The 13078-nt window shown below is 37.4% G+C and overlaps 2 protein-coding genes across 2 annotated transcripts in view; both read left to right on the top strand.

Moving 5' to 3' along the window:
* LOC102260773 (nuclear body protein SP140-like protein) overlaps positions 1 to 12413 on the top strand; it is a 22858-nt gene extending 10445 nt beyond the window's left edge. The window contains exons 2-4 of the mRNA XM_005882548.2: positions 5633 to 5780; positions 7067 to 7235; positions 12143 to 12413. Coding sequence (XP_005882610.1) covers positions 5633 to 5780; positions 7067 to 7235; positions 12143 to 12294 — 469 coding nt within the window. The 3' untranslated portion in view covers positions 12295 to 12413. The remainder of the gene's footprint in view (positions 1 to 5632; positions 5781 to 7066; positions 7236 to 12142) is intronic.
* The window catches only part of LOC102253161 (nuclear body protein SP140-like protein), an 84719-nt gene that overhangs the window by 44556 nt on the left and 27085 nt on the right, over positions 1 to 13078 (top strand). The gene's annotated exons all lie outside the window — the stretch shown is intronic.

The following is a 13078-nucleotide window of genomic DNA, read 5'->3' as shown; positions in this document are numbered from 1 at the left end:
TTGGTAATTTAATGGGGATTGCATTGAATCTATAGATTGCTTTGGGTAGTATGGACATTTTGATGATGTTGATTCTACCAATCCATGAACACGGTATGTTCTTCCATCTGTTTATGTCTTCCTCTATCTCTTTTTTCAGTGTCCTGTAGTTTTTCGCATATAAGTCTTTTACCTCCTTAGTTAAGTTTATTCCTAGGTATCTTAATTTTTTTGGTGCGATGGTAAATGGGATTGCTTTTTTAGTTTCACTTTCTGTAAGTTCACTATTGGTGTAAAGAAATGCCATGGATTTCTTGGCATTAATTTTGTATCCTGCTACATTGCCAAATTCATTTATTAAGTCTAATAATTTTTTGATGGAGTCTTTAGGGTTCTCTATGCACAGTATCATGTCATCTACAAATAAGGACAGTATTACTTCTTCTTTTCCAATCTGGATGCCTTTTATTTCTTCTTCTTGTCTGATCACAAAGAAAATTTGGGAAAACATTAAGAATGGATATTTATAAAGTAACATTTCTCAGGGCAAAAGTCTGAAGTTGTTTTGATTCTGAGTTCTGAAAGCTTTAAATTTTTCTCTTTGTTTTTTAGTTAATGTCATTTCATAATGATAGGCCTTGGTGGTTCTTTTAAACTTCATTTGTCTAAATACCCAATTGAGTCCTTTTGAAAATTCATGTCCTCCACTCTGTGGAATATCATTAAATAATTCCTTTGATATGTTCCTCCTTTGAATTTTTCATGTCCAGGAGCCTTGACTCCAACTACATGTCTATTAGAATACCTATATTTAAGTTTCACATCTTATATTTTCACTCAAGTTTCATCTTTTATTCCATTTTAATGTATTTACCTAATTTTCTGAAGAATTTTCTTTCTTTTATTTTACAATAATTTTAATAATTTTTTATTTCTGAAATCATTTTTTAAAAATATTAAGACCACTACTTCTTTCTGTAGTTTCTTTTTCTTAGCGTCATGGAGTATAAAATGCATTCTCAAAACTCTCTCTATAATTATTAGTTTTGTGAAAGCTTTCTCCTTCCTACATCATCTCTGTTTTTCATAGGGTAAATTTCTCTTTTTTATGTTATCCTTTAATTCTAATATTGGAGAATTCTTTCAAATGTCTGTGGAGTTGTGGTTATCGGTTTCTACTTAAGAAGAGGCTGCAGAGCCCTAACCGGTTTGGCTCAGTGGATAGAGCATTGGCCTGTGTACTGAAGGGTCCCAGTTTCAATTCCGGTCAAGGGCATGTACCTTGGTTGCGGGCACATCCCCAGTGAGGCAGCTTATCGATGTTTCTCGCTCATTGATGTTTCTTACTCTCTAATCTTCTCCCTTCCTCTCTGTAAAAAATCAATAAAATATATTTTTAAAAAAGAGCCTGCAGAACTCAATCAATGTGATTCACCAATAAAGAATAAAAAAGGAAAACCATATGAATATCTCAATGGATATGTTTGATAAAAATTAACATCTATTTATGATAAAACTTGCAACAAACTAGCAATAGCAATAAACTTCCCTATTCTTATAAAAGATATATTTCAAGATATCATATATAATATATAATTATATAGTACTCATTAAAATGTATATTAATGTATTAAATATTTTATAGTATATATTAATATGAATATAATATTACATATACTATACACAAAATGCATAGTATATATTTTGTACATATATATGTATATATAGGTTGTCCCCCAAAAAAGTATACACAATTCGAATGAATATGAAATCAGTGTTTACTAATATACAGTTCATTTTCAAAATTTAAAAGAATCTATAGAAATGAATAATTTTTCTTGTCAATGCCTGTTTTCAAACTAATGACCATTCTGGCTAGGAACTGCTATTAGCATGTAACAATGGAATCGCAAACCTCAAGAATCATTTTGTTCAGTATTTGTGCGCCCTCAATTCATCAATTCTTGTCCGTTTTGTATCATAAACTTCATCTTTTATGTATCCCCATATAAAAGTCTTTTTGATAAATTTTCTTTGGTCAAAGAGAAGTCTGGCTTCACACATTACTTCAAATCAGTTTAACCTGAAAAGGAATGAAAATTAAGTGAGTAATCAGCATCCCAAAAATGTATAGACACTTTGAATAATTATAAAGGCAAGTATTTGTACTTCAACTGCATTTTCAAACTTCCCGTAGCATTTTAGGATGAATTTTCTTTGTTCAAAGAGTGGTCTGGCTGAAAAGAAAGAAATATCAAGCTATCAGCTGTTGAAGTGTGTATATATGTTTTTGGGACACCCATATACACAAATATGTAAAGCAAATCTTATACTTAATGGTGAAACTAAATGCTTTTCCTCTAACAGTGGAAATGAGGCAAAGAAGTATGTTCTCACCAACTTTCCTTCAACATGGTTTTTAAATTCCTAGCGACTTAAATAAGACCAGAAAAAGAAATAATTATTGGAAAGGAAGAAGTAAAGATTTTTTGTTGTTGTTGTTGACCACATGATTGTTTCTATAAAATCTAAAATATCTATAATATCTTACTAGAACTCACAGGTAAACTTATGAAGATTATGGATACATGGTTAATATTTTTAAAACCAATTCTATTTTCTTACAAGTGTATCAAGCAGTTAAAATTCAATACTATCTACAATAGTATCAAAAACTAATAACAAGTTATAAGTTTAATGAAAGATGTGCATGACACCTATGCTGAAAGCTATAAACACTGCCAGCTAAAATTAAAACAATTACATAAATGGAGATAGATACAATGTTAAAAATTGGAGCTCAAAAATGTTAATGTAGGTCTCACCAAATTTACCTATAGATGCAATGCAAATCTAATAAAATCCAAATGACTTTTCTTATACACATGGGCAAATGGATTCTAAAAGGCATGTGCACAACCAAAAGACCTAGAAAAATCAAGACAATATTTTTCCAATTGAATTCAAGATTTCTATAAGCTATAGTTATCAAGCCAATTAAGATAGACAAATAAATCATTTATGCAGAATAAAATATCCAAACTAAGACCCATCGGTTTTTTAATATTTTCATAAACTTGGGGTAGGAATATATTTCATAGATAGCACACAAAATATATTAAGCACAAAAGAGAAAGAATGGGTAGATTGGAAATCATCAAACATTTTAAAATCTCTCTTCAGTCAGAGAAAGACAAGTATCACATGATCGCACTCATATGTGGAATCTAAGTAACAAAATAAGTTGAGGAACAGAGTGGATCCAGAGACTTGAAGCATGAAACAGAGTGAGGAATCTCAGATGGAATGAGGGGAGGCAGGGTGGATGGGAGATAATCAACCAAAGACCTTGTATGCATAGATGCATAACCCATGGACACAGACAGTAGGGTGCTGAAGGCGTGGGGCAGGAAGTGGGGGCAGGGGCAGGCAGGGGCAGGTCAATGGTGGCGGGGGGAGGGAAGGGGACATATGTAATACTTTCAGAAAAAAATGTTTGAAAAAATAGATATGGTTAAGAAAATGAAAGGCAAGCCACAGACTGAGAAAAAATGTTCACAATACATATATTAAACTAAATACTTCTATCTGCAAGATAAAACAAACTCCTACATATCAATAAGTAAAAGACAGTCCAATAATATCAAAGGGCCAAAGACCTGAACAAGCACTTCACAAAAGGAGGTATATGAATTTCTAATAAGAATGTGTTTAACATCATTAGTCATTAAAGAAATAGAAATTAAAACTATAACAAACTTCAGAGGGAAGGCAGGGGAGGGTGGAAGGGGACAAGTAAGAGATCAACCAAAGGAATTGTATGCTGCATGCACATAAGCATAACCAATGGACACAGAGAGGTGAGGGCATGTGCTGGGAGTGGGAGCAGCTGGGGAGAGGTCAATGGGGGGGAGGAGACATATATAATACTTTCAACAATAAATAATTTAAGTTATATATATATGATACCACATCACACTCTAGAATGGTTACATTAGCAAGGCTATTTCTAACAAATTTTTAAAACAGTTTGCTTCCAAAACTGTTAATGACACTCCTACACAGTGAGCCAGCAATTACACTCCTAATTATTTACTCAAGGGAAATGAGAACATGCTACAGAAATATTTATATCAGAACAGCATCTGTATTCACATTTGTCTTCCTCTAGAATCAACCAAAACGTCTTTCAACAGGAAAATGAATAAATAGATGGTATTAGACACAACAATGGAATACCACTGAACAATAAGAGGAACAAACTTCTAATCACCCAAAAACATGGATGATGAGCAAAAGAAGTCAGGCACATAGCATACGTGATATATTATTGATCTATGAAATCCAATCACAGGCAACAGGAACATATCGTGGTAGAAAAGACAGTAATATTTTCTTGAATTCACCTGGTCAGTATGCAAGTTGAGGGGTGAAGGGTACATTGCCCTACTGTTCATTTTTCAAATAACATGATAGTTTTCAGCAACATGTCTTCCTTTCTATATCCTCTGCCTTCAAGACTCCACAGGACACAAAGGTTGCTTTCCTGATTGCTGGGAGCATGCTCGTCCTACAAAGCATTTAATGCTCCCCTGACCGTTATTTTGTTGTAGAAATCTCTCATTTACTCATTGCCCCCTGCCATTCTCTTTGTCATTGTGAAACCAATTATTTATTTTTCATTTTAGTAACAATTCTCATACAAGAGAAGACAGATGTTTCTCTTCAATCATCTATCTTTAAAAAGAATGTGGAGTTTACAGAATTTGACATAATAAGGTGACATTATTATTCCCTGATGAATATTGGGTACTGGAGAGAACCAATAATTTTCTCCTGGTTTCAAAAAAGAAACTTATGAGTATTCATGATTTTCAGGAATACAAAATGTCTACTAAAACATTATTGTCAGAGCAATAAAAAAGATCAACTAAGAAGCAAAATTACAGACTCAGGCTTAATAGTACAACTACTTTCACAGGAAACAGCAGCCACTTCTGAAATTCAGATGCCTAAAAAGATTCATTACATGCAACAATAGCACAGATAGATAGATATTAACACAAAGCTGAAACACCAGGAAAAAATGATAGATATTCTTGTGAAATTTCAGTTTATGTCTTATCATATCATTATTAAAATACATCTTTCCATTTATGTACTAGCTTTGTAAGTCAAGATGGTATTTCTCTTAACTGCGGTAGGTCAAAAAGGGAGCACCTTGTTTTTATCTTTTTCAGATTTATTTTCTCTTAGTTGTTAATTAAAATGCATTTTAAGCTTACATTCCATTATTAATCCATTGTTTCATTTTCCTCTGTGGGTGGCCAGTTTAGTCCATCTCACTTTAGTACAAATTAAAATTGTTTCATAAAAATTCCAGATCTGTTAGGAGACAATAATTTTACAATGGTTTTAATCATGACAGACTGGAAATTTTCAATATTACTCATGTTTTTCTAATCCTTTATGCTCCATTTTATTACAGCTTTGTCTATTGTTTCAGTTCTATTTGTTCTAATCTCTACAAAGGGACACGTATTTTTTATGTGTTGGTTCTTCATTACCTCTCCTTCATTTATAAAATGTTACAGCGTCCACAGGCATATCAAAGTCTTGATGACCATTTTCTCATGGTGTCCTTTCTCCCTAGGATGTCTACAGAAAACAAGCGTATCTATGACATTGCACTCTGCCACTTCAAAAGACAGAAGGACGCAATTTCAAATATAATAAAAGTAGCATCTCCTTTCCTTGAACTTCTCCGTGACTATGGATTCATCAACAATGAAATGTATGAAGTAGGTAAAGTTTATTATGTCACAATCTGGTAAACTAAGTTATACTTTGATATCCTGGAATCAAACATCAGAACACAATTGGGCAACTGAGGAGTCGCCTAGGAGTGGGGACCCTCTCAAGTACTGCTGTAAGTGCTCTTATAAGATCAGAAGGGAGAAGAGAAGCAGGCATTACTGAAGACAGATCTGCTCCTAACTGAAGGAACAGTGCTCCGTGGTATCCCCTATAGTGGGGTTAATAGCACTGGAGATAGGCTGGATGTGAAGTGGGAGTGCTACATAGATGTTTAATGCCTTGTAGGAATTATATACACAATATAGTATAAAATGGAAATTAAACGTAATTTTAATGAATGGATGAAGAAGTTGAATGATTTCATTTATTGATATAATAATTGATACAGCATTTCATTTCAATGGACATCAATTTAAATACTTAGATCTGAGAAAATTAAAATCCACAGAGAATCAATGTCTTCTTAGGACAAATTTGAAAGTAGATTCTTGCTATTCTTTTAACAACAGTTTTCAGTTTCCTTTCTATTTTTTTTTCTTGGAATTTAGGTTGATTTTAGCAAAAGGTGTAGGTGGAGATATAGAGATGCACGTTTTCCCTTTCCCTACCCATAGGTTTTCTTTATGGCAAAGTTCACAGGAGCTTCCAGGCCACGTCAGTCCTAGGGGAGGGACAAGGGCTGACCAGTCCATAGAACAGCAGCTCATCTCCTGCTAAGCCTATTCCCGAAATATTTAACCGGACTCTGAAAGGGTTACAAAGCACTTAGCTTTAACCCAATTTGTTCTTCATAATTGCTTCTTATTCCATCTAATAGAAATGAAGGTGAGGAAATCAGATTCACATAAGGGAATTTTCAAGGAAGATGGATTGAGTTGTTAACTAGTAGTCATAATATTATAGACAAATTCTAAAACTGTACATGAGGCCCTAGCTGGCTTGGCTCAGTGGATTGGCCTGTGGACCTAAGGGTCCCTGTTCTAATTCCAATCAAGGGCACATGTGCAGTTTTCGAGCTTGATCTCCAGTAGGTGGCGTGCAGGAGGCAATCAATCAATAATGCTCTCCCATCATCAATGTCTCTGTCTCTCTCTACCTCTCCCTTCCTCTCTGAAATGAATAAAAATATATTAAAAAATAAAATAAAACTGTACATGAGAAGATAACTATGTTGGGAAATTGTAATACATTAACTATAAAATCACTTTCTAAGGCTCTTTTGTAACTAGGAAATCTATATTTATATTTTCCCAATTCATTATTTTTTAAGATGTCTAAAGAATCTTTTAAAACACCGGGTTCTGAAAAAGAAGTCATATACCATGTTCTCGATGAAGTGGAGAAGACATTTAACCTGTCCCTTCTGGAAGCATTGTTCAGCAAGGACATCATGGACACCTACCGTGGTTTAAATGATATTTATAAAATCTTCAAAAAAGGTAATTAGGGCCCTGTCTGCTTTTGCCAAGTGGTTAGAGCTTTGGCCTGAAGACTAAAGCATCATGGGTTGATACCTGGTTAAGGGCACCTACCTCAAATGCTGGTTCAATCCCAATCAGGGTTCATGCGGGAAGAAACAAGTTGAAATGTCTCTCTTAGATCTCTCTCGCTCTTTCTTCACCTCCTCTCTCCCTTCCTCTCTCTCTCTCTCTCTCTCTCTCTCTCTCTAGATCAATGGAAAAAAATATGCTCAGGTGAGGATTTAAAAAAGAAGGTAATTAGGTTTATTACCTACTTTTTTATGTCCAGGGCCAATTTTTCCCCACAGGTATATATTGAGTGTACCAGGTGTCAGACACAGTGCAGGGCAGTGAGGATGTTGCAGATAAGAAAACAAATATATCATTAGCCACTCAAAGCTTATCATAAAATGGCTACAGTACAAACACCCACCTGCAGGTCTGAGTAACTTGGTATCTTGACTCAGGGCAACCAGAGCCACAATGGATTCAGATTTTCTCAGAAGGACAAATGACAGGAAACACAACACTCCAACAGGCCTGCATCAGTTGCTCTTCTTTGTGACACTTAGCAGGGGTCCTCATGGCAGTCTACCAAGTTAACTATAACCCACCTCAAGTTACATCTTAGTTGCAGGATCGACACTGATTTAGCCACAGCATGCCCAGAGGAGTCAATATCTCATGTAACAATTCTGTAGTCATAACCTTCAGAGACCCCACCAGGGACAGCTGAATTACAAGAGTCAATACCTTGGAGGAAGACAAAAAAATGGCTTGTAGTTCACATCTAGTCCCTCCAGGCCACATGCAATTTGTCTACCTACAGTCACCGGTCATTTTAAAAACACTAAGCTCAGTGTCGGCCTACTAACACAGACAAGAGGCCACCTTCATCAGATGTCCAGAATAATGAACAAAAAATTTGTTCGTGAAGAAGGAAAATGGTTTTATTAACTCATTCCCCATGACAAGTGTGATAATCAAATAATCACAAAATCAATTGCTCTGCCAGAGAGATGTTTGGATACTATACAAAACTACTGGTTTGGTTCTCTACTTCTTTCCTGAAAATGCATGATTTTATACTTTTACATGGGTTCTTAGTAAAGAAGATGTCCTCCAATAATTTTTGTTTGACTTGCCTAGAAAAATTTTTATTCTATATATTTTTGGTTTCAAAAAGATCTCCAAATAATAATGGAGAATTCAAAACAAAAATGATATGAACTGAGAAATGCAGATGATAATGGAACAAACATAGAGAGGTAAATGATCTATGTGTCTGCTGAACAAGGACAAATTAGATTAATCTCAGAGTGAGAAGAAGACTGTGCAAGTTGATTCAAAAAGGATAAGCATGTAAATCCAAGATAGCAGCATAAGTAAATGCTGGTACTCCTTGCCTCCCACAACGACATCAAAATTACAATTAAATACAGAACAACCGTCCTTCAGAACTGCTTGAAATTTGAATGGAAGTCCTACAACTAGAGAATTAAGGAAGAAAGCACATTGAGACTGGTAGAAGGAGCAGAGACATGGAAGGGGCTGGCCTGACACCCACACGGGGCATTGTTTTAATTGGGAGGTATATCTCAGCTGTGGAGGCCTCCCATGAGGAGCAAGGGGTCCCAGCCCCACACCGTACCCCCATCCCAGGGTTTCAGAGGTGTGAAGAGAAGCCCCCATAACTTCTGGCTGGAAAAACCAGTGGGGATTGTGGCTGAATGAAACAAAGGCTGCTGGAGACCCCAGAAGTTTCTCTTAAAGGGCCAGTACACAGACTTACTTGGGCATACTCCCTCTGAGCTCCAGCACTGGGGCAATTGCTGGGGGAGGGGGGATAGAGGGGGGTACAGGAACATATGGGGAGGAACTGGATTGTCTGGCATCAGAGCAAAAACCTGGGGGTAGCTTTTTCCCAGACAGTGGTGCTCTAAAGGGGTCATTGTTCCTATGCTGAGACCTCCCCAATTGTAGAGCTCAATGGAAGCCATATCTGAGTTTATATCAGCCTGACTCCCACTGTTCGCTCCACCCTAATGATTCCCTAAGACACCACAATCATCCCCCCATCCAATTTAAAGCCCCAACAAGATGTTTGCAGTGGCCTTTTCATATGAATGGTCTGTCATGTTTCAGGCTTTAGACTTCCCTAAAATCTTTCAAATAAGCAGCTGGGAGGACATCGTGCCCCATACCTATCAATAAGAGTTCCAAGACAGCTTGGCCTCACCTGGGCACAAGTAGCAGCCATCTGCAGATTTCTCTATAGCTCCTGATGAGTGGCCCAGGGAGTGGCTGACTTTGCACCTCCCAGAAGGCCCTAGAGACAGTGCACCGGGTGGACAGCTTCAGACCATACCAGATTACAATACTACTCATCCCAAAGCAACACACTCAAGGGGCAGACACAGTGAGCACCAAAGCCCCACTGAAGCAAGTCCTGCTCCAAAGTGGTGTCTCCTGCACAGTAGCTCTTCCACTGTAGTCACAGCAGGTCCTCACAGCCAAATGGCCTGGGAGTCAATTCCTACCACTGACTCCAACTACAACAAGACTGTGCACACAACCCACACAAGAGTGTACCTAGAGTGCTCAGCTCAGGTGACAGGGAGGCTAAGCCACTGGACCTTAGAGGATACCTACTACACAAAGCCATCTACCAATTCCAGGAGACATAAGAGCTCTACTTAAATATATAGAAACAAACACAGGGAAGAAGCTAAAAGGTAGAGACAAAGAAACATGTCACAAGTGAAAGGACAGAAGAAATCTCCAGAAAAGGAACTAAATGAAATGGAAGCAAGCAAACTATGATCTTCATGAGAGCTTCAAAGAACTTAGTGAGATTTTCAAGGATCTTAGTGAGAATTCAAGAACCTTAGTGAGAACATCAAAGACATGAAAAATGGCCAGTCAGAAATTAAACATGCACTTACTGAAATAAAGAATAATTTAGAAGGATTCAACAGTAGAGTAGAGAATTCTGAGAATCAAATCAATAATTTGGAATATGAGGAAGCAAAAAAACACCCAAACAGAAGAGAAAAAAGAATCCAAAAATATGAAGATAGTGTAAGGAGCTTCTGAGACAACTTCAAGTGTACCAACATTCGCATTATGAGGGTACCAGAAGAAGAAAAGAGAGAGCAAGATAGCAAGATATTGAAAACCTATTTGAAGAAATAATGACAGCAAGCATCTCCTAACTGGTGAAAGAAATCGCCTTACAAGTCCAGGAAGTGCAGAGAGTCCCAAACAAGAGGAATCCAGCCAGGCCAATAGGGCTCCATGGTTGAGTGTTGACCTATGAACCAAGAGGTCACAGTTCAATTCCCAGTCAGGGCACATGCCAGTGTTGCAGGCTTGATCCCCAGTGTGGGGCATGAAGCAGGCAACCAATCAATGATTCTCTCTCATCATTAATGGTTCTACATCTCCTTTCCTCTCCCTTCCTCTCTGAAATCAATAAAAATATTACTTTTAATTTTTTTAATTTTTAAAAAAAGGAATCTAAAGAGACCCACACCATATCATAATTAAAATGCCAAAGGTTAAAAAAAAGAGAGAATCTTAAAAGTAGCAAAATAAATGAAGGAATAAGAAGAGGAAAAAGAAGAAGTAGAAGGAAAAATCAACAATATGAACAATAAAATGGCAATAAATACACATTTATCAACATTTGAATCTAAAAGTCAAAATAAATGAGCAAGGAATCTAATGAACAAAATAAACAGATAAATAAAATATAACCAGAGGCATGGAAACACTGATGAATCTCAGAGTGGAGGGGAGAGAGAGGGGTAGAAAGAGAGTAACTAAAGAACACGTGCATATATGCATTTCCTATGAACACAAACAATAGGGTGATGAAGGGCTTGGATGGGGCAGGAACCAGGTAGAGGAGGCAATGGGGGAACATCTATAATACTCTCAACAATATTTTTTTTTTTTAAAAAGGATAAGTGTGAAAAAACATTTTGGAAGGTCTGGCTTCTAAAGCTAAGGAATTTGATGTTATTTACTACACAGTAAAAAGATAATACAGATTTATAACATTTATAAGTAAGGTTTATTGCCTAGGAGTTATCCCTGCCATCAGCCCTGAGGCATACAGGCTCACTGCTTCCCTAAGTCTGTTCCCCTGACCTTCTGCAGAGATCTACCCTAAGGATTTTTGGTGTACTAACTTTCTTCATATGTTTGTTGGGTTACCTACATGCAGGGTCCCTGGGCTGGTGCCCTGTTCTCCCTTCTTTGGCAACCTCCCAGGTCCCTGGCCCAATGCCACAATATTCAGTCCCTGCTTGCAGCTTCAGGGAGTATCCTTCCTTTGTCCTGGGATCTGGGTGCCTCTGGATCACCTGTGTCCTCTGATTTGTCTCTTTGGGAAGCACTCATCCTCCTTGAGTGAGTTAAGCCAAAACCTTTTCTTGTCCAGCCACATTTTTAAAGCTTATGTGTTTTTTCCTCTTTATATATGTAAACCTATATAGGATCTTTGTTTTCTTCCCAAGGAAATCCCTGTTTTTCCTTTCAGTTACATCAGTTCAGCAAACACATTTCAAAATAAAGAGTACATTATTTATTTTGATATATGCTATCCTGGGCAGCTGAAATTTTTTGCTAGAGTAACAGGTTAACAGTGTTGCCACAACTCATTTATCCTGAGATTTGAGTGGCTCCTTTATGTGTGAGAAGCATAAGTGACCCCTTTGTTGGGTAGTCTCTTTTCTGTCCCAGGGATGAAGGGTGAACTTTACCAACAGGAATGGGACCCACTGAGCACTGAGTGACACAAGGGGTGGAAATTCCTAAAAGTGTAATTTGAGATGATGACACCACTCTCTAATCATCTTCTTCTTATGCCCTCTCCTCAGTGATACCAAACATAGAACAGTTCCTAAGAAGTGATGGAGAAGAAAATGAGGAGAGACCTGATATCCAACCGAGCCTTGAACAAGGTGATTGCAAACAGATCGAAACTGATTCTCTTCTGCTAACAGAAAAGGAGAATGGGAAATGGGCCTGAGTCCTGAGTGGAGTTTGGGAATCAGGGAAGACCTGTTGAGGAGCATGGAGAAGGCAGGGAGGGCTGTTTGTATGAAAGTCTGAGCAGGGGCTGAGCCTGGAGGAGGAGCTATGACAAGATACCATTAGCACAATAGCCAGACAGAGGAACAGGAACCCAGTGTATCGGGGAACCAAATTTAAAGACAATGCTGACCTGAAAGTAACTGTGATTTAGAGGGAGACCCTGCAGGAGCATATCAGTGTGAAAACTGTGAAAGGTTAAGAACTATGGGCCCAAGATCAACAAAGGAGATCCTGGATGATGACAGATAAAGGGGCTGATTTAAATGTGGGGGATGCTGTTCAAGAGCAGGAATAGTTAAGGAGTCATATAGGGAGGGAAGAGAGGAAGTGGTAAGATGTGCAGGAATATGTGGGTATTTTGAGACAGAAAGAAAGAGGGGAAATGAAAGACAGAAGAAAGGGGTAAAGGACACAACAACAACAACCATATTCCTAAGAGCTCACTTATTGAACATTTACTCTGGCAGTTGTGAGCTTAGTATTTACAGCTGCCCTTAGGGGGAAGTCTCACTCTCTGTTCACTTGCAGAAAAGGAGACTGAAATCTTGAGAGGCCATGTATATAGTTGGCCTGGGGTCAAATGAGCAGGATGAACCCAGGCACTCTGAACCCAGAGCCTGAATGCTTAACCCTATACATACCCAGATAATCTCATAGAAAAGACAGAAAATTGAGTCAAAAATAGGAAAACATGTTCAGAGAGAAAGATACAGAAAAAA

This window comes from Myotis brandtii, unplaced genomic scaffold, assembly GCF_000412655.1.
Source record: "Myotis brandtii unplaced genomic scaffold, ASM41265v1 scaffold727, whole genome shotgun sequence".
In the NCBI taxonomy this organism is placed as follows: domain Eukaryota; kingdom Metazoa; phylum Chordata; class Mammalia; order Chiroptera; family Vespertilionidae; genus Myotis; species Myotis brandtii.
Note: the sequence above shows the minus strand (reverse complement) of the source record. Positions and strands in the feature narration are given on the sequence as shown.